Raw genomic sequence first — 22,062 nt, 5'->3', positions numbered from 1 at the left:
AAACCCCCCCCTCCCAGTGACAGTGAGCTGCTCCCCCAGCCTAAACCAGCTCCTAAAAATCCCACACCAACCTCCACAAGGCACACAACACTTCTCTAACTGCTGAGGGAAGCTGAAAGTTTCTACTCTAAGACAACCAAACTATTTCTCAACAGGTTTCCCAGGAGAGCAGGCAGTGGTGTTTCCTGATCATGTGAACTGAAACACTCAAATCTCAGCTAAGAGAAGTTCTAACCTGGGTATGGGTGAACTGTGATGAGATTTAAAGCACCATTTTTATTATTATCATCATTATTATTATTATTATTTAAAAAACAGTTACTTGCAGACATACAGGTTTTTAAGCATTTTAACTGCAGTTTTATCCTTAGTCAAGAGAAATGGAGGCAAATCCTGACATCAACTGTGCATGATCAAGCAGTTTCACAGCAGTGTAGCAGTGCTGAAAGCCAAAAACCTTCAGCTCCAGCTATTGGTTACAGCAAGAAATGCTCTTATCTTTCAGGAAATATTAAAAAAAAAAAAAAACACAAACACCCCCCATATTAATTCCAATCTAAAGCAAAACAAAATGAACTCAGTTCTCCTACTTTTCCAGTATCAGGCAGAGTTGATAATCACAGGATTTTACTCCAGGAAGGAATATTTTGAACCATAGGATATTTGACATTTAAATTCTTCAAGTCTTCATTTTTTACTTATTAATATGATCTCTGATAACCACAGACATCTCGCCTTGCATTCCACACAAATCCACACAGCAGATGCCATCTTTGGAGGACAAAAGAAGAGACAGATTTAACTACCCTACACGTGGTTTGACATCCTATGGAAAAATAAACCCAAACAATCCCCCAGAGACTGAAATCAGAAGGGCAGTGAAATCTGAAGTTGCAAATAATTTACTTCTTTATTAAGAGTATTATGGGGAAAGAAGGAAAAAATGCTGGTAAGACAGGCCCAGAGAGCAGAGGAGGTTTAGCAGAAGGACACAGAGTGATGCTAAAAACTAATGCCTGCACAGGAACACCAACACTGCCGTGCCAGTGCAAGGGGATGGATCACTGAGGGAAGCTCTGCACACCTTTGACACATGAAGTTTGGCAGGCAGCCCAAAGATGAGCAGTGAGGAGACAGGAACTGCAGCCCAGCTCATTTCCCTGGTGTCACATAGCGAACCAGTGGCACAGAGATTGGCTTGAGCCCAGCAGTCCTGCCCCAGCACCGCTCCCTCTGTAGGGCAGACCTTCCCCAGGCTGCAAGTATTGAGCTTTCACCTGCATCATCATCAAAAATGTCAGTCTCCAATGAGAATTGAACACATGCTTAAATTGACCTTACTGACGTTGTAAGTACTTAAATATTTTGCTAAGATCTCTTAAGTGTTAATTCAAAACAAGAACAACGAACCGCTGTGCTTGCAGAGACATCCTTTAAGGGGATAGCAGGAATAGCACTGGTTTAACTCACATCTCTAACTGTGACTACTCACAAGGTATTCAACAAAATGTGCTTTACAGTTTATTTCCTAGTTAGACTGATCAAGTGCCTACATGGCCTCAGATTTAATAACAGAAGTTTTACAGCGCTTGGCTTTGTTTCCAACTGAAAGGCAAAACATTTTGAGCAACAAGGTAACAAGACATCAAAAAGTTGGGTGGGGGGTTGGGTTTCATGGTAGTATAGGAGAGAAAAATCCTTCTACTAAACTATGTTCTTCAAGTTAAATTTCGGTCAACAAACCAAATAAAGTGCTGAATTTACGTTCAGCTTATGCGGTCAGCTGTCAGACCAAAGTGAGAAATGCGACTGGAAACTTACCTCAGAATTACCAGGTTCATCTTTAATTTTGTCTAACAGTCCCTGCTGTGGGGCCATAGCTTTATCATATTCGTCATCCAAAGGCTCCTCCTTAATTCTAATATTTCGTGCAAAGGAACTCCCCAGCTCTTGTCCAATAGATTCCTTACTAGAAAATAGGTAGCTAGACTCCTGAAACAATAATATGAAAAAGAATTCACCCTCCTGCATCTGCCATGAGGAGTTGGGCTGCTGCCAAGGGGAGTTTTGTGGTGCAGACCGAGAGATTTGGGTCCTGCCACTGGAAGGTGGGAGAGGTGCTGGGCAGCAGCTGCTGCCTGGACCTCCCTGCAGCCCCCTCTCTCATCCCACCCCCAATCCTTTCCACTCCTCTGGCCGAAGCAGAAGCCACCCAGCTCTCTGAGTTGGTTCTTTGGGTGTGTCTCCTGTGGATACAGCTGTTCCCTGGCTCGTGTGGAAAAAAAGACAGCAGGTCAGGTGGATGCATCCAGGTCTGGATTCGGCTCACGGGTCACTCAGACCACGCTGAACAGCAAAGTGGCTACCGAAAGAATCCTCAATCCAAAGAGAGGGTCAGCAAAATTTTACAAAATTACAGGCACTGTTTAAGTAGCACAGATGTCTAAGAGTCAGAAGATCAGTTTTCCTTGACACTCAAATTTACACTCAAATACAAAATACGTGTTTTGAATTATTCCAGCACATTGCTGCACTTGCAAAAGTGGTTGAAAGGTCTATAGCTTACCCTGAAGTTAGTTTCTGGAGTTTGTGGCGCTAACTGCGTCCGTAATGTTTCTTCTACTTGATTATGAACTGAGGAAAACATATACATTAAATAGAAATGAATACAGGTTCCAAGGCATTTCCTTTCAAACTATCAAAGAGTCTCATCCTGCTCCCCAACCCCAGAGTCTGACAGCACCTCACCAGTATTGAACTACTCCCTTTCTCCTCCCTGCGAGCGAGATGGCAATCCCTACAGGGAGCTGGCCTGTTCTTATTATTCTATTGGATCGTTATTCTCCCATTCCAGCCAAATGGTTGTAAAATTCCAAAGAGAACTGTTCAGTCAGAATTTTCCACACCCCAGCAGGTTCTGAACTCTCCTGTTTTGACATTTAAATCCAAAAACACTTTTCAGAGCAACATCTTTCAGCTTCTTCTTTGTTGTTCTGATCTTTAGTCTTTTTCCCCCTTCTAGTAGCTTCTGCTTTTTTAGAATATATCTTTTCAAAAACCTGGATTTGCCTGGATACTCAATGCTACCCATGAGCATTTACCATTCCTGTTCCAACTACTGACTCCTCTACCTGTAGAGTATTTTTGACTGTAAATATTTACAATTTTCCGAAATACATCTTTTGTACAGAAATATTCTCCCCTCAATTTCTATCTGAACGTAAAAGCAAAGAGATGCCTTTAACTCTTCTTTACTTTAAAAACACCTCTATTGCTCCCCTCTCATTGGTGCCACCTGGAAGCACTGACTTTAAGATGCTGTTGCTGAACACATCAAGTGTAAATCTCAGAACTGTGAGTGTGGACAAGCAGCCAGGAGGCCCTCACGTGCTGCCTCACCCTCCCTCTGCTGACCAGCACCAAATCACGTGTTCCAGCCTGCTTGTTCTTAACTCCTTCATTCACTGTTCTGCTGCAACTTTCAGAGCTTGGCAAGCCAAAAATAAGTGTGTGGGCAGCAAGACTACGGTGACTGTCAAATGAGAAAGGGATTCCAGGCATCTCTGGTTCTCTCCATGTTGGCTGGACAAAGTCCAAGACATCTGAGGAAGAAGGAGAGCAGTCTCCCAGGAAAAGCAGACCTCAAGCTATGCTCTGGCTTACTTCCTGCAGGCACTAACACCCTTCCAGCAAGCCTTTCCCTGATGCTACTATCAAATCCACACTGCTTTAAACACATAGACATTAATGAGGAATTGGTACTTTGGTCAAAAAAACCTTTACTGGCCATCAACTTAACCTAAGCTTCATCAGCTGTTCTTGCAAGGAGTTCCATGGTCTACACAAAACCAGTAAGAAAAACCAAAAGGAAGCTCGAATTGTCACCCAGCCTGGTTTAGGAAACCACAACAACAAAGGGTATGTTGAGGCTCTGTAACCAGCTGTGGAGGATGAGACCCCCACTAATGCTCTGCAAATCCTCCTCCTAAACAGAGTTCATTGGATTTCAGGGTTCTTCACAAAATGCTCCCCTGCACACAGCCCTGCCTGTTCTCTTCCACAAGGTGATGTTTTCAATAACTGGCCCTGTTGTTTATTCCTGTCTAGTTCTTCCTTCCTCTGTGCTGGGCAGCCAGGTCTACGATGGCAACAGTTACCTGCTTTGTCAAGAAAACTGCTTTTCAACCTAGAATCCATATCTTTAGGGACTTTTTCCAACCGTTTTTCATGTTCTTGAAAATGTCCTTCTCTATTCTTATCCTTTGCTGAAAAAGTCTCTTTGCCGTTATCTCGTGTTACGCTAAAATCCTTCCGATGGGATTTAAATACAGGGCCCTGCTCAAAGGGGGAAGGGAGATCCTTCTGGATTGCATTCTGCATCTGAATTTCCTTCTCACTGTCCAACTCATGTTCTGGAACTCTCTTGCCCTCGTCCAGATGATCTTCATTGGGAATTGCTGAGGAAAGAGTGTCCTTTGGAGTGAAATTCTGCTCCTCTTCGTTGTCACTCCCAACAACAGGTATGCCTGCAAGATCCCCAGAGTTCAGAAAATAATCATGATCATCACCCTGCAGGGAGTTCTCAGCTCCTGTTCGATTCGATATCCCGTAAGATAAGCTGTCCAGGGCAGGTGTTAAGTTGTCAGTGTCCTCAGACATTTCTGCGTCCAGAATTTCACCACCTAGGGAGAAAAAAAAAACCAGTGAACAGTCAGAAAATTGACCAACTTCATGTGTTACAAAGGAGAAAGGTGAGTGTCCTTTGCTAATCTGGCTCATGCTGCAATTCCTTGAATACTCTCAGTCTTCTTGGGCCAACGTTGCTGCTAAAACACTGCTGATGGAGACAGTTCAGTCCTCCTCAGCACTCTGAAGCAGAAGCTGAACTGAGTAAAACTAACCAAAGGACGAATCAATTTCCATTCATCTCACTTGTAACACTTGTGGAGAAAGCAGGGAGGGAGTGGGCAGCAAGGGCTGGGAAATGGGCAAGACGGTCTTGTTCAGCAGCAATGACACTTCCAGGAAATGTTTTGTGAAACTTTACAGATATAAACAGAAATACTTACATTTGTCTGTAATATCAAACACAGCATCAGATTTATCTTCAAACTGTAAAAAAGGAAAGCACTGTGTCATTATCTTGGTCAGCTGCCATGTACTTCGCTAAAAAGTATCTGATCAAAGCCAACCAGAGGGATCACAATTCCTCCTCCTTCCTTCCTTGCCCCAAGCGAATTTTTAGGAATTGAGACTGTTACATCACTGAGAGGCCACATTTACTCTAACAAGTTCAGGATACACAGAAAAGGCACACAAGGAAAATTCAGAAACAGTGTTGCTTCCCAGAGGGGAGGGAAGGGGATGGTCATTTTCTCTTCTCCATGAGATACCAGGTCAAGGCCACACATCTGCCCCCTCTGATGCTCTGCGAGCCTTCATTCCCTCTGAACACTACAAATGGAAAACCAGGAGCACACACAGCTTCCACTGCCAAGGGTTGCACAGATCCAAGGGCTTCCCCTCTCTGGCAGGGAATGCCCCCTTTCCAAGAACAGGGAAATGTGAGGCTTAGCTTCCCCACAGGTACGAGACAGTGTCAGTGTGAGCGCAGGCCCAGCAGAAGCAGCTGATGGCTGAGTGCTGCACAAACATCTGCTTGCACTGAACGCCCTCTGACAGATGTTGAAGTTGACAGCACGCTTGGATGCTGCCTGGAGAAGGATAATTAAAGTTTCCCTCAGAATGTCCCACTCATTAGCAGCCTTCCTTTCTGCCCAAGAGATAAGAGTAACTCATTTAAACCCTCTCTCCTCTCTCTGCGTTGACAGCTCTACACTTTCTTTCCTGGTAGATCCCGCTCGCACTGCAATTCTTAAGCCATCTTAAGGAAAGTAATGGGATTTGATAGCAAAGGGATGAGCCTTAATTTCATTTAATTCAAGTCATGTAGTTGATAAATCCGATATTCCCCAGGACTGTGATGGGAGCTCTCAGTCTGGCAGCAGCCAGCTTTGGGAAAGGATGACAAAGGATACGTCCCCGGGGTCACTGGATGGCAAAAAGTCCATCAGTCCCTTTCCAGTACCACTTGCAGGCCTACAAAGACAAGGCACCTCCTTCAGCTTCACTGGACACACACGGAATAGCGAGGACCTGTCCAGCATGGTGAGTACCAACTTAACTGGATACTGCACCAAAACTTTCTAGTTTCTCTGAGCAGATACTTGAGGCTGGAAAAGTGAAATACAGAACCACGCTGCCACAAGGCTGATGCAAGTCTCCTCTCTGCAACTACCTACAGGGAAAAAAAAGAGTAAGGAAGCACCTCCCAGGAAGGTTTGCAAGGCCTGTTCCTGCTGTAATGATCCCAGGAGTGTCTCCAGAGATGCAAGTTTAATGTTGATCTAGAAGTCCATTCACAGTCAACTAAGTTTACACCGGTGTAAAATTAATCCCCATAAATATTGGATATCCTCTGGGCTCACACAAGCTGCTGAGGACAAGGACAGCGGTGGTGGGCTGTTTTAGAGAAGAACATGAAAAGGAACTTGTTGCCATTTGGTAACAAGATCAGAGCATGAAGCTTTGGGAGGCCAAAACAACAGCCTTGTCTCCACACTGACCTTCCTCGATCCCTTTCTTGCTTCCGGCCCAAAAGTGTCACAACAGAATTTGGTGGGAGGATGAAGGAAGTTTTCAGTTGAGACGAATCACGAGCTCATCCTTCCCTCAGAGCAGATTTGTATCAAAGTATTTCTTTAACTCTCTTGAGATCCAGAGTACCTGTGGGAAAGTATTCCAGGTCCTACACAACCCTGGTTGCCTCATACATCCAAACCCTACACATTCCTCCTGCTCCTCTGGTGATAACAAATCTTTTATCAATAGGTGACAACCCCAGGAACGCTGCTATTAGGAAAAGGATACATTTGCAGTCTGGATCTCCCTAACTGCTTCGTTCAAAGAAACAACAACATGCAAGTCAGCACAAGGAACCACCTGCAAGAGCATTAGGGACTCCCATAAATATTTTGGATAAGCTGGAAAACACTTGACAATCTACCTGGAAGGAATCCAAGAAACTTCCCAAAAACAAAGTCATCCCAGGAGAAAAAAACAACCCTATTTTGTTTCTATCTGGGATAGTTTCTTCCTTTAAAAGTTTTTTTGGTACAGAGGAAGATCTGTGTCTGTGGTCAAAGGTTTTCCCTGGAAATATTTATAAACCAGGAACTCCAGCATCTGACAACACCAGCAGCCTTATCTAAGCCTTCATCTAGTTGCTGATGGTGAACAGCATCAGAACTCCCACATAGTGTAAATTCACAGGGAGAAAACCAGGGGAAGTGTTTGGATTAGTGTGTCTGTGTGTATATGTGTCTATATGCACCTAAATATATACAAATCTCTCTATATATATCTCCCCAATAAATTACTCATTCCATAAGTCTATAACTGGACTATCCCTGAAATGAGAGCTTATTTTTCTTCTGCACTAGTGTGGGGTATTCCCTCAGTTCTGAACACGTGTAGGTCCTTCCCTGTTCCCATTACAGCCTTGTTTAATGCCACCTCAGGAGGAAATTTCCTCAGTGTCCCACAGTAACTCCTTGTTAACTACAGAAGGAAAGTATCAGGAGTAGCAAGTTTTCTGTTAAAACACCGAGGTTTCAACTCCTCAATTCAGTCCTCAAAACACACTTGCAGTTGTAAAACAAAACTCAAGAATATATTTTAAAACACCTTCATTCAATTGCTTCAGCCCATATTTTGCCAGAGAATAATAATAATTAATCATACTTGGTGCTTTTAAGCAGTGAGGATTGCCTAGGAGTTTGAGACACAACAGTTTATGTTTGGTATCAGTAAAAGTCATTGTTTTAGGCTACATTTTTCTCAGTGACTGCCTCATTAGCTAGCACTGCACACAAAGCAGTGCTCTGCCTACTCAGGTTGTAAAAACTAAATACATGAACGAAATAAATGAAATAAGACCACAGAAATGGTGCCAAAACAACGAGGTATTCCTGGAAGCAATGTGACTTGCTTTAAGTTACTCTATACACGAAGACAGCATTGCTTTTATTAAAAAAATTAAAATTCCACCAGACACATCCTTATTTTTTATGGATGTACATGAGGCTGCTGGGGTACAGTGTCACAGCCTCAGCACCAACCCGCCTTTGCTGGGAGCAGGGTCACTGCTCACACTTCAGTACAACGTGCTAATTCACAATAACTAAAAACCTGCTCCAAACCTTGACAGCGTTCAGCGTTGCCATGGCATCCACAGATCAAACAAATAATAGATTATTTCTGTGCAGTATAAAGAGAGCAGCTGCCCACTGCTACGCTATTGCTTTGTATGCAAAAGAGAGAATTTCTTGTAAAAATAAACGAAACAGCGTAACTGCTTTACACACACAGACACATCTTTCTAGCAAGCCTTCTGATCCCAGGCTTTGCTGCATCCATAAGAGAACTGTGGAAAGGAAGCAGATGTTAAGAAAACTGCAATTAAAACCAGTCAGAGATGATTCTCAGTCTGCCTGTAGTTTCCTCTTCCCTCTCTTCACAGCGTAACCCCCGCTCCAGGATCCACTCAAGTGATGAGAAAGACACCATTTAAAACAACAACAACAAAAAAAACAAACAACAAACCAAAAAAAATTTACGAAGTCCTTTAAATTGCACTTGCTGCTCTCGAGGCAGGTGGGGTGAGCTCAGAAGGCATCCCCCGACCTTTCCCACACGACACATCCCCGGCAGGGCCGCCCGGACCCCACCACCCCCGGAGAGCTCTGCTGCCCACCCATCCCGACCTGCACAGGGTAACAAAGGGCCGGGCTGCCGCAGGTACCGCCACAGGAACAGCGGGAATGCGGCAGGAAGAGAACCTGGCAGGGTCACGGCCATGGAGCCGCCAGAGCCCCCCACTACAGCCCCGGGACCCCCAGTCCAACCATGGGGGAACGGGCACAGCGACACGCTGGGGGTCGGGGGGCTTCCCTGAGCCCTGCCCAACACTTGGAAAGCTCATTTTTAATCAAGTCTGAGGCCAATTCAGTGGAGACTGATGGGTGTTTTTAAAGGCAAATCCCAGACAATCTCCAGTAGGTGTAAAAAGGCAAAGCAAAGCAGGCGTTTTCCAGCCGCTCGTGGCTCCCTAAGGAACAGTTGTACCTGGCATCTCCCTCACTTGCACATCTGCAGATTTTCAGTGCCAGGGCAGAACATTCAGGGACCTGCTGCTCCCCTTTCATTTGTGTGTTTTAAGAGTCATGGACGATTCACCAGAAATCACAGGCAGCAGTTCAGATGGAAGTTCATCCCTTTCCATCCCCAGGTTTGTCAGACATTCCTGAGCTTTTTGGAATATTCAGGGGCCAATTCCAAACAAACCTTTGGGGTTTCCATTCCCACCCAACACACACACAGAACCTGCACAGTCACCAACCTACAAGGGGCCCAGGTGAGTCTGACAAACACTCAGAAAGTTACAGGGAGCCTTATTTTGTTCTGAAATATCAGTGGGTTTACTCTATACCTACAAAAACCAGAGGGGGATCCAAGCCCTTCTCCCATTCATCCACAAAATCGTGGATCTGAGGAGGAAGCAGCTCCACATGTGAAGGCTTCACCTTGCAATCACAGAATCATGGAATGGCTCGGGTTGGAAGGGATATTGAGGATCATCTCGTTCCACCCCCTTTGCCATGGACAGGGACACCTTCCACCAGCCCAGGTTGCTCCAAGCTGGCCTAGGACACTTCCAGGGATGGGGCAGCCACAGCCTCTCTGGGCAGCCTGTGCCAGGGCCTGCCCACCCTCCCAGGGAAGCGCTTCTCACTAATATTAATTACTAATACCCATTTCCTTGCAAGGGTCTTTGCAAAGACACCGCAGTCTGATGTGCTGATCTTTGGGCATTGCCAGTTTAGAAACACACAGAGACACAAACCACACAGCAACAAAGCAAGACATCCACAACAAAGACTTTCTTATCAAACCAAAGAACTTTTACACCCTCAAAACCTCACCCCAGCTCTGTGCTGAGCTTCCCTGCTGCTGGTTCAGACACTGCAAACAACTGCTGAGATTTTGGTTACACCAAACGTGTGAGAGTGCCAAAATCAAGATAATTCCTATTTCTCACAGCATAAGGCGGAAAAACTAAAGAGAAGTTACAGGGATGTAAAAATCACCAATATCAGAGCAGGTTCCATATCACAACAATCTTCATTTCTGCTGTGATGCCCAGCAGGCAGTTACTCCAAAGCAGTGATTTCAGTTCAGTTACAGATTTAGCATCCCACAAGCAAAAACAGCATTCCCCAGAGCACAGACACTTTTGGTCAAAGCTTTCAAAAGTATGGTCAGGGAGAAGATGATGTTCTTTTCACCTGTTCCACCATTAAACATAATAAAACCCTGCCCACAGTCTGTATTAACTGTGTTTCATAAAGCTTTCCTGAGCAAGCAGCACCATTTAAAGATGAATCTCAATTAAGTCTTTCCACTTACTTTGGACTGTTTTAACAAATATCAAGATTCACAAAAGTACACAAATAAGTTATTTAAAAAAATACTTAAAAAAGGGGAGTACTCCAAAATGTCTCCTGTAGGAATAACTGTGCAGTTGTGCTAATTGTGTCTCAGGTTCTTCTCACCTAAATTTAGACAACGAAGCATTAGTTTATTAGGCTAATGATTCAGGTTTCCTCTCTTTCCAATGGAAATTAAGAAATTCTGGCAGCAGCAATTTATCCTGCCCTGGGACTGCGGAGCCGCTATCAAAAGAGAAAAGGACCAAATGCAGAATTATCATTTTGGGTTTATTACCAAAAATCTGACACAATAAACTTTGGTTATTACAATAATAATGTATTGGGAGAACAAATCTTTTTGGCAGAACTGCCCTGTTAGGGTTGTTCACCTGTTCACACCAAATTAATGGCCAAGAGCCCAAGTGTCAAATTGCAGTACAGTCCAAATTGTCCTGTGGAGTCCAAGGCTTTATAGAGAATTGTTGAAAATAAATGAACATTCCAGACAAAATATAAACTGTTTAAGACAATGATATTATATACTAATTAAAGCTGAATTGCCACAAATATTTTTATAAACTGCACAAAAAACCTTAATAGCAGCCACCTTTCAAGTTGATATTATTTAGTAAATTTGCCAAGTCAAATATGTTAAATGTTTTCCTTAGAATATACAACAGTTTTGATTTGGGGTAGAAATGAACCTGCTCTAAAACAATTTAGCCATAAAAACTTTTCAGATGCTATGAAAAATTAAAATTAGACACACTCCTATGCTAGTCTTAGACTGGCAAAGACTTTATTATTTAGCTCGCTGCTCATTATTATGGACTGAGCAAAGAGCTGGTGACTGCTTATCCATGGGATTTCCAACATGCCAGTTTTTGTGCACGTGCTTCTGGAATAATATTTGCAAAAGATTTCAATATAGGAAGGAACAATTCTGAAAACACCAGCACTTGCTAAGCTCCTCCCTGAAGAAATCGTTAAATTAGCCTTTATTTTTTCCATACAAAGTAACTTTTATAAGAAATGCCCATTGTGCCTTTGGCACAGGACTTGGAAGAGTCCACCACCAGGAGCTCCTGCAGAAAAATCTGCTCCATCAGCCCCTGGAGCAGCCCACGGGGATTCACCTCTCCCCGTGTGCCTCAAGAACATCCCGGAGCAAAACCGGCTTTGGGATGGGAGGGAAGGCGAGGAATTCACCTGTCAAGACTCTGAAGAGCCCAAACAGACAGAATGCACCGCCCTGGTGCTGATATTTGTTTTTAAAAGCTCCCAGGAGCCCTTCTGGCCCCATTAAGCGTAACCTCGGTGTCAGACTTGGGATCAAGAAGGGATTCTCCATAACCTACAGGGACATGGGCAGCAGTAACTGATGGAGACTTCTGGACCTGGCACCCAAGGAATAATCAGCCAACTGAGAGACAAATGATTGTTCCTGAGACCAGTGTAGACGATGCTGACTTGACAATAATTTGTTATTCCTCAGCAGATAACCGACAAGCCTGAGAAATAAAAAGGCAACTTTCTCTTTTTTTGCTCGTGACACCAAGTAACTCAACAGACAACCAGAGCTTGTCAAGGCAACAGGCATGAAGAGACCACGAGACACCAGCACAGAGCTCTGAGCAACCTGCTCCAACACCTGACTGTTCCCATGGGGTGAAAGTGTTTCCTTATGTCCACTGACACTTCAGTTACTGGGAATGAAGCTTAATTCAAGATTTCTTAAGTTACTGTCCTACTTGCAGCCACTTCCCTCTAAGCTTCTTTCAGCCAGCCAAAATTCGATCCCCCAAAGACCTGCATGTTTATGGAATGCCTGTGAGCAACTCCACACAATTCCTGGAGTTTGCTCGTAAATAAGTGCTTGAAAGACACAGGTCTGAGACACTTCACTGAGGATGTTCATTGCCATAACTGCAGAGCAGTCAAATGTCTACAAAACTCACCCAGTGAGACCCTGCGAGGTCAAGTGTTCTGTTCACCAACAATTTGTTTCACTGTAATCACAAGCTGCAAGTTCCCTGAAACAAATTCAGCAAATTAACCTTCTCTCACACAACAGCAGTGGAAAACTTGAGCCTCTGCTCCTGCCTTTCTCAAGGCTGGAGAATGGGACAACTTCTTCATCCTTGGGAAAAGGGAACTGGACAGCTCAGAGTCTTGGAGTGAACTGTGGACTCTTCCACACAAGACTTAACCTCACTCCTAGCAGAAAGTTTTCAACCAAAGCTACATTTGTGCAGGAAAGAGGCCTGGATTCACTGCAAGATTATTTTCAGCACTGCTTAAAAAAGTTAATCTCCCTCAGCTCCTTGACAGCTACAAGGTGTTGGCCACAGAGAACCTTGCAGGGGTTTAAATGATGAAGCGTTTCTTCGAGCAAGGTTGAACTTAATAATTTTGGGGGTGTTTTCCAAAATTAACGGTTCTGAGTAGATGAGTACAGCGTGCTTAGACACCAAGAGGGGACAACGCTGGACCAAGCCCTGGGATGTGCAGGGCTGAAGGTACTGGCACAAGGGGTGCAGCCAAGAGCTGGGATGGCCACGGCTCACGGAAGGCACCCAAGGGCTCCAGCCTGAGCCCCCCCAGGCGCCGGATGGCGTTGCCATCTTTGCCTCCCCGTGCCCCGCATGTGCAGCTGAAATAAAGAGCAGCAAGGACGCCCCGCTTCAGACGAGGAGGCGGCCGGCGGCGACGGCTCCCGGCTGGCTTTAAGTTTATTCTCCAGGAGATGCCAAGGCGCTCACGGAGATGCTGCCCGCGCAGGGAGGGGGGGGGAGAACCGCGTGGCCGGAGGGGGGCAGCGCCGCGGGGCTCCGGGGTGGGGATGGACACGCTCGGTACCCCCGCGACCCCCGGCAGGGCCGCGCCTCGCCCGCCGCATCCCTCCCGCTTCCCCCCGCGCCCCCCACTCACCCTGCGGGGTCCAGGCCCCTCCTCCTTGGCCTCCGCCATGTCGCCGCCCCCCCCCTCGCCTCAGCCGTCCCAGCCCAGGGGCGAGGGGGCCGGGGGGGTCTCAGTCACTCTCGGCCCCCCTTCCCAGCGGAGGGAGGTGATGCCCGCGGCTCCGGGGTGGTGGAGGAGAAAAAAAAAAAAAAAGGGCAGAGCCGGGGTGCAGGAAATAGAAGGAGGAGGAGGAGGAGGAAGGAGGGAGGAAGAAGAAGAAGAAGGAGCCGCTCGGACCCGGCCAGGCCGCGGCCGCCGCTCCCGGGAGCCGCACCGACCAGCCCAGCGCGGGGCCCGCTGCGCGCATGCGCCGCGCGCAGGCGCGCGCCCGCGCAGGCGCGCGGAGGGCTCCCCTCAGGCGTGAGGGAGGGAGGGAGGGAGGGGACGGGGTGAGGGAGGATGGGGGGGACACGGCGGGGGACCCCGCCGTGTCCCCATCCCTCACCCAGTCCTATCCTCTCTCCCCGTCCCTCCATCCTCCCATCCGAACTAAAAATATCTTGTTCTCCCCACACACCTGGGCATGGGGCGCCCGCCCCCACCTTCTTGTTTCCATGGGTCGGAATCTCCCCTCCTCGTCAGGCTCGGAAAGTCTCGCGAAGATCAAGTTGTTTTTTTTGTGGGTTTTTTTTTTTTCCCCCCTCAGAAAACTTCGTGCAAAATGTGCCGCGTTTTGCTACAGTGGGGGTGTTGTGAGGTGTGGGGGGGCTCTCTGTGGGTGCCCAAGTCATGGCAAGGCCGAAGCATCTCCCTCATGTGGCACCCATTTCACCCACCCAGGGTTTGTTGTGCCTGTGCTGCATCACTCATGAATTATTTAATTCTGAACTAAGTAATTTTTTACTGATTTTTTTTTTTTTTAAGTACCGTTCATTGGTATTGCTCCCAAAACGTGGAAGGTGTAAAAAAATCTTCTTCAAGAAAGGATGTTCTCTCTATTGTCTGATCTTTGCAGACTTCCAAGCCTGGTCAACGAGAAGGGAGGTTTAATCCGTGAAACAAAAAGCTCTAGGTCACGTCCAGGTGATGGGAAAACAAATTAAAGTTTAAGTCTTGATATGCTTCAGTGACCTCAGACCTAGGGGGAGGTTAACAAAGCTTGGGAAAGGAGGATGCCCACTGATAGTGGACACGAAGAATGCAGGATTTATGGGACAGCTGCTAGAACTCCCAAAATAAGGAAGAAACTAATGAACCCAACTTGGTAATCGTGCTGAAATCAGCTCTAACTGGGTACAAGGTAATTCTGGCAGGGGCAGATCACGACCCAAGAAACCCTTGGCCCCAAAGAAGAGAAAGGCTGAGCATGGCACCGATTAGCATGAGCAGCAGGAAGACAGAACACTAATTAACTCTGCTGCATCACTCAGGAGGGAACGGTGGGTACATTTTTTAGTAACTTTAACATTTTTTGGTACAATGTAACCCCGCCATGTTCTGGTGTTGGAAAGGATGGTTTGTGTTTGACCAGGTGTTGATCAAAAGTTCGTAGAAGGCTCCGAGGACTCAACCCACGAAGATTTGCATATCTGTTTAACCTGAAATATCTGAGAGGTCACATTTCCCTGAAACCTTTCAAGGTTAAAACCTAAATATTTAAAGCTCTGGAGCACTGACTCTCGTTTTTCTCCCTACAAGTATTTAACACACTCAAAGCTTTAGCAGGGCATAGGCTGGTTAAGAAATACATTTGAAACTTTGTGGAAGATACAGATTATTGAGGTTTTTTATTGTGAACCATGTCAGACATTCCCAGCACCCACAAAGCTGATAAGGACAACGTGTTCCTGTCTCTTTAATAATTAAATAATTTAACTGCTAATTAAAACTTTGTCTTAAAGGGAAATCTCCACTTCCCAGTTTATCTGATTTGCACAATTAAAGGGTGTTGTGGAGCAGCAGCTGCATGTCAGTGGTGACTGAAGTGCTCCTTATGTAAACACCGCTGGCCTGAAATCCTAAATACAGAGTGCTGGGATTCATTTAGGAAATCCTGCCAGGTCTCTCTTTAGAAATCACGGCATTTCAAGGACAGAGAGATAATTAATGTGATCATTTAATAATGCTTTTCACTTCTACAATAATCCTTAGATCTGAACTAAAGTAATCCTTATCCTGAAGTCTAAAATAATTCTAGTTGATGAGTTGTTCTGTGAAATTTCTTAAAGAATTTGGTGGGGGTTTTAATGGCAAAAGATGTTATATGTGAACTGTGAGCTTGATGTGAAACATCATAGTTATTTTAAAAATAATTCTATCCTTACCTACAAATGAAAAGAATGAAAATATTTCATCTTTTGAATGGGCACAAAATACAGTAATGGTAAAGATTTTAATAGAAATTTTTGTTTAAGCACTAGAAAAATTCTAATATCGTTTAAATATAGGGCTGCACATGCCAGGGATCCCCCAGACACGGCCACCAGTGCCCTGAGCAGTGGGTGTTGAGCACAAAAGGCCATTGTGCACACACAGGTGTCCCAGCACAGGATCCCAGCACAGATGTGCTGGGTGTGGGTGGATCTGCTGCAAAAGGCAGAGTTCTGAATGGGACTTCCTAGGAAAACTGAGACATATAATATACTAAACAATAAATGTAATAAATATTCATAAATTTAATGAAAGTGTTGAGAAATTCAAGTATTCAGAAGTCAGGAGGAAGACCTCGAAAGATGAGTTTGGTTTAGGAACTGAGATGTTAAGGAAAATAAAATTGCTTTTTCTTTTTGCCCTCTGGTTTCTGAGGTGTTACAGAGGCTGCCTCCATGTTTTCAGGCTGAACTTCAGAAAGTGTATGTGTTTGTGTGGATTAAACCTATATTTTCATGTAAGCCCAGTGCCAAGTGCTCAGGCATTCAGGATAACCTCAAAGACCACGAGAATTCCAGTGGCGTCACAAGACTTGACCAAACTGTTGTAGCTTCTTGGGGCTGCACTGTAAATAGTGCTGTGTAAAATGAAAAGTTTATGTAACTTGTGCAAGCATTCTAAAGGGAACACACGTCTTTATTTCATCACGTGGTTCTCCTCAGTAAATTGGGGAGTGATGGAATTATCTGAACTTTCAACAAGCTACTGAAAGGGCTCCCAGACCACTACATGAAATATTTCTGTTAGAAATAGATCCTGTCACTAAAATAGGTCATAAATGAACTGTGTGCTGTTGAAGTCTCTGCCTGATGAAGGTTTGTTGAAGTCTCCAAGTCCAGGTTGGACAGGACTTGGAGCAACCTGGGCTAGTGGAAGGTGTCCCTGCCCACGCCAGGGGGTGGCACTGGGTGATCCTTAAGGTGCCTTCCAAGCCAAACCATCCTGGGATTCCATTATTCTAAATGAACTGTCTGTGTACCAATGTGGCTAAAAAAGACACTGCAGAATATGCAGATAATGTGGTGATGGCTCCTGCAGAACAGGACGAGATGAATGCCTGGATAAGGCGGGGAAAAAATAAGATTGTTCCACAGTATTGTTTCTGAATTGCTTTTTAATTCACCCCAGAGTGCCCACATTCCAATCTGCTGCACAGTCCGGCTGAGGCGGTTCCTCTTTAAACCAGTGACATTTAAAAAAGGCACCGCGGAGCTCCCTCCACATGCAGGCTGCAGCTCAGTGAACTGGATGAATGATCTTTCCACATCCCCACGGGCATGCACAGCTGAATATAGATCACCCAGAAAACCTGCCAGCCCTACAGATTGGGCACTCCCTCCTCTGCTGCTGCAGAGAATTCCAGCTGCAGGTGGAACAGTCCTGCTGCACCTTTCGGGCCACACACAGATTAATACCAACAAACAATCCTGTGTCCTTTCCAGTGAGCATCCAAACAGGACAGCTTTGGAGCTTTGGAACATGAAGATGTTTCATCCACATAGAACCTTGGGATTGTTAAGGCTGGAAAAGACCTTTAAGATCACCAAGTCCAACCATCCATCCAGCAGCACCACTAAACCGTGTGGTGCTTTGGGCACTTCATCCTTGCTGTGTTGAGGGACCGAGACTGAATGTGGAGATGAGCGGCCTTTGCTGTCCCAGAGATGGGCAACACTGGGGAAACCTCTTAATTTTGGGTGGCCCTGTACTGCAGACTCTTCTGAGGCAGGGCTGTAATGCCACAAGACAAACCAGTGAATATTTCAATGGAAAAACAATTGCAGTGGGGTCTCCTGTGAGGGCTGAGCCCCAGGGGTGGTGAGGAGTGGGTTTGTCTCCCAGCTCAGGAGCGGCTCTGGCTTTGTCCCTCCATGTGCTGGGCGGGACTTGCGTTTCCCTGGCCCTGCTGATGTCAGGGCTGCCCCTGCGAGGTCCCCCGGGGCTACCAGGACAAAGGGGAGCAGGAGGCTTGGAAACAACGAGGATCAAGGAAAGAGAAAAGCCAAGTTTTCAGCGTGCTTAGTCATAGAGACACAGACGCAGGAGGGCTGGCAGAGGCCTATTTTCATCCTGAAACTCCCCCTCACGTCCCAGACTTGCTCTGGCTGTGTTTGCTGTTGAGATAACATCCCCTTCCCCCACCACCCACAGATAACTGAAGGAGCAGCCGTTGAAAAAGGAGAAAAAAAAAAAGGCAGTTGCCTTGCTCTGCCTGCAGGAGAAATGTCAGGAAGTGTCTGGTGGTGGGTGGGATGAAAGGAGGAAGCTGAACTCTAAAGAGAATATTCCAGCTCTGCTCGTGCAAACAAATGCCCCTCTGTACTCTGCTTGATAAGAACATCCAGGAGCAGGTCCTTGTGCGTGCAGGAGCCACTTCCACACCTCTGAGGGCTTGGTTTGTGCACGCTGCATTGCCCCCAGCACGCCAGGAACTGGAGGGGAAAAGATGGGAACAGCCAGGCAAAAGCACAAGCATCATCAATAATTAATAGAGCCTTTTTGTAATGGGAATGATCCAGTATTAATTATGAAGTTAATTTCTTTTTGGATGGTTTGTGCGTGTGTATGAAATTTGGACCAGGATTTAAGTTCAGTGCAATCATGCTTTTATTCTAATTACAATAATTATAAATCTATTCTGCATCCTCTTTTTAAGTCTCAATACCACTGGCTTTTGTTTCCAAACACGCCAGACAGCAGTTTTTGCACACCAAATATGGCAGCTCTCAGCTCCCCAAAGTGAATCTGGTTATAAATACAAAGGAAATTGTTTTCATTCACAGTCACTGTGCAAATGTGAAAATAAGCCCAGAACGTGGGTCAGGATAAGTACTTTGGATTTCTAAAATCCCAGAGTCAACAGTGAGGAAGGAACTTAATTGCACACACCATGAAATATTTAAACAGACAGTGACCAACGTGCAGATGTGGGATCCAGACTGTCGTAGATAATTCTGTTTTACAAACAGCTGATGCTGCTCTGCGTCAAGGACTTTCTTACTCTGGAGCCTTAAAAATTGTCAGGGCACCATTTTGAAGTTTCTTTTTTGTACTGTGTGGTCTATTGGAAAAAAATCTATGGCAGAGGCACAAAACCCAGAGGGAGAGCTGAGTTTCTTATTTAACTGTAGGCCATCAGCCCGATATCTCCTGAGGACACGGGAGTATCTCATCTGTAGCAGCTTGAGGGTGAAGGTTGACATGAATAATCTCTGGAGCTCTTTGGCCACTTGTGCTGTTTTGCCTTCTCACAAACTCTGGTTGCTGCTATTTAACATCACCCTGAACTTGGTGCCATGACTCCATTGCTTTTTCCAAATGCAGAGTGAAACTGTTTATTTTAATACTTCCACCATTTTCTTCTTCTGGAAAAGAAAAAAACTGTTCCCCCTCTTGTGTGAGTTTATCTTTTGGAAATAACAGTGGATTAAAAATACATATACAGAGAAGACCCTGCCAGTCTTCAGGTTTTTAAGGAAGTCATGGCAGCCTGATGAAATACAGCAGTGGGAGTCTGCTCCCTCCTGCCCCACGGACATTCCTTGCATAGCCAAACATTAACCAGGGCTGCTGGGGTTTTGCAGAGCTGATGTATCTGTTTCCTGGAGCAGCCACAACTTCTCTGGGCAACCTGTGCCAGTGGCCAAGCCCACTTCTGCTGTCCTGCCCCTCAGCTTCAGGTACCAGATTGGTTCTGTTGGCATTTTACTGCCTCTTTGTTCTGTAAAAAGTGATGGTTATTCCTGACACTGTGAATAATGTGAGCCCCAGAATGATGAAATGTTCTGCAGCAATCCTGGCTCTTCCAGGCAGGTTTATCCCACTGCACCACACACTTGGCTTAGCAGAGCCTGCAGCACAGCAAGGACTTACCCTTGCACCTTCTGGGTGCCTCAGTGCTCTGCCCTCCCTGCCCTCGTGATTCTTAAAATTCCTGAGCACCACTAGTTCTGGGATATACTGGAATTTGTGCAAACAGCTCTTCAAGTGTTTCCTTCCTGGTCAAAAATGCCCAGGGAATGCCCAGGGAGTGCAGACATGGCACCTCCTCACAACATTTAATTGCTCCTTCAGTGGTGGAACATCTTACTGGGATTCGTGTTTGTTTGTACCTGGGACACTCACAGAACCTCAAGGGGTAATTACTCCTAATTAGCAGCTTGGACACACGCTGCTCTTTCCACTTGCAATCTGCAATTAATGATACAGAGATAATGCAGATTTCTCCTTGTCAGTCTTGTGTTTATGTTTATAGGAGGAGGAAACAATTTAGGGAAAAAAAAATCTAAATCAACAACCTGCTGAGCTCCATGCAGGGATTACCTGAGGATTGCCCTGTGTTTGTGGCAGCTCAGACATTCAGAACTTCAGGCACCTTAGTGTCAGCCTGATTCTTTCTCTCATATTCCTCTAAAGCTGCTACAGGTCTTTTTCTCATTAGTCATGGGCTGCTTCTTACCACAGCTTAATTCAATTTGTAGATCACTTGTACAGTATGACAAACCTTCAGAAGTAGTAACACTGGTGTTATTTCTAAAATACATTAATATTTTGGGGAAGAGAAGGGTTTTGAGTTCTCCTTGCTGTTTTGCTTCTCCCAGCAGCCCCTATTAAACTAATGTATGTGTGCACTGAACATCCCAATAACCAGATCAATGTGAAGGATGGAGACAATACTTCAAGAATTATCCCCGCTGTCAGAGAGAATTTCCTCTCTCTCAGATGTGTTTATTTACAGTGGAACATACTGGGGAGAACATCCCAAGCTTTGTTTGGTTTCATGTGAAACCAGCAAGATGCCGAGTGTGAATATTTACAAAATAGGTGATTGTTACCAGAGGTGGTTTTTATTTCAAGTCCTCCTCAGACATCAACGTTTCTTGCTGGTCACCAGAGAGCAGAGATCAGTGCCTGCCCCTCCTTTTTTTGTTGTACTGATTGTTGTTGTACAGATTTCTGCAGGATTAGGAGCACATACATACTCTGTATGTCTTTCGAATGATGCTAAAAATTAGTAGCTCTGTAAATCCCAATTCTCTTACATTTAGGACACAACAAAGGCAAACCCAACCCTTTTCCACCCAGTATTTTTTGTTTCCTGAGCAGACAGAACCAGGTGTTGCAGCGAGGCGACGCCAGTTGTTTGTGTGTGATAAGAGCCAGCCCCAAATTTGTTCTTCCAGTGTTTTAACCTCTGAGACACCTCGTGGTGGAAACACTCACTGCTGGCAGTGGTTCCACATGGCTGAGAATCCATTTTACAGTGGCTTGGGGCTTCCATTCTGCAGTGCTTGGAAGCGGCCAAAGTCCCACAGCCAGTGCTCCACTGATTCAGGGACAGAACCAACCTATGGCTCGTTTTTATTTAAACAATGTAAAGCCATGGGAAATTCATTTTCTTCCTCTCCTGTGAAGAAGGGCTGAGAGAATTGGAATTGTTCAGCCTGGAGAAGAGAAGCTTTTGGGGTGAACTAAATTGTGGCCTTCCAGGGTCTGAAGGGAGCTACAGGAGAGATGGTGACAGACTGTTTCCAAGGGCCTGGAGGGACAGGACGAGGGGATCAGCTTCCCACTGCCAGAGGACAGGGCTGGATGGATACTGGGGAGAAATTCTGCCCTGTGAGGGTGGGGAGGCCCTGACACATCGTTGGCTGCCGCATCCCTGGACTTGTTCCCTTCCATCCCAACCATTCCAGGACTCTACGATCCTATGAAGAACGAAGACAGCCTTTGACTTTTATGAGACTGCTGATGTTATAGCACAGCATTGCAACAGTTACGGTGTCTGTGGCAAATACCGTGTGACTTTGGTTTGGGTTTCACACATAGGGTTTGGTTTTGGTTCTCCAGACCTGAAAGTGAGTGTGAAACATCCCTGGGAGGTCAAGAGTGAGATGGAGTGAAAACCCCACAAAAACGCTCTGCTGGGGTCTTGTTGTGCCTCCAGCATAGCACCTTTTATACCAGGGACACTAAAGAGACAGAACGGACCTCTGGGCAGTGTTCAGTCTTAGAGCACAGAATATTTGGACACAACCACACACCTGTACAGCTGCTTTATTTTTCAGCTGAGGGTGCGCTGTGTAGGTTTTGGGGAATTGACACCCACTTTTTATCATCACGAAGGCGTGCCCTGCATTTCCCGGCTGTCTGGAAGCCGTGGATTGCTGTTCACAGCTCG

The 22,062-nt window shown here is 45.6% G+C and overlaps 1 protein-coding gene across 10 annotated transcripts in view; it reads right to left on the bottom strand.

Annotated features, from left to right (window-relative positions):
* ZMYM4 (zinc finger MYM-type containing 4) overlaps positions 1–13,586 on the bottom strand; it is a 34,685-nt gene extending 21,099 nt beyond the window's left edge. For 2 of the 10 annotated variants that reach the window (XM_050326293.1, XM_050326290.1), the window contains exons 1-5: positions 13,482–13,585; positions 5,070–5,112; positions 4,158–4,682; positions 2,567–2,634; positions 1,822–1,992 (exon numbers count right to left, since the gene is read on the bottom strand). In XM_050326293.1, coding sequence (XP_050182250.1) covers positions 1,822–1,992; positions 2,567–2,634; positions 4,158–4,682; positions 5,070–5,112; positions 13,482–13,520 — 846 coding nt within the window. In that variant the 5' untranslated portion in view covers positions 13,521–13,585. Of the gene's footprint in view, positions 1–1,821; positions 1,993–2,566; positions 4,683–5,069; positions 5,113–6,626; positions 8,578–12,508; positions 13,134–13,481 lie in introns of those variants that run through there. The other 8 variants (XM_050326289.1, XM_050326295.1, XM_050326291.1 and 5 more) reach the window with 8 other exon arrangements.
* Between the last annotated feature and the right edge of the window lie 8,476 nt (positions 13,587–22,062).

Source organism: Myiozetetes cayanensis, unplaced genomic scaffold (assembly GCF_022539395.1).
Source record: "Myiozetetes cayanensis isolate MyiCay16 unplaced genomic scaffold, myiCay2020 scf31, whole genome shotgun sequence".
NCBI classification, from domain to species: Eukaryota; Metazoa; Chordata; class Aves; order Passeriformes; family Tyrannidae; genus Myiozetetes; species Myiozetetes cayanensis.
This window is presented reverse-complemented; position numbering and strand designations above follow the sequence as displayed.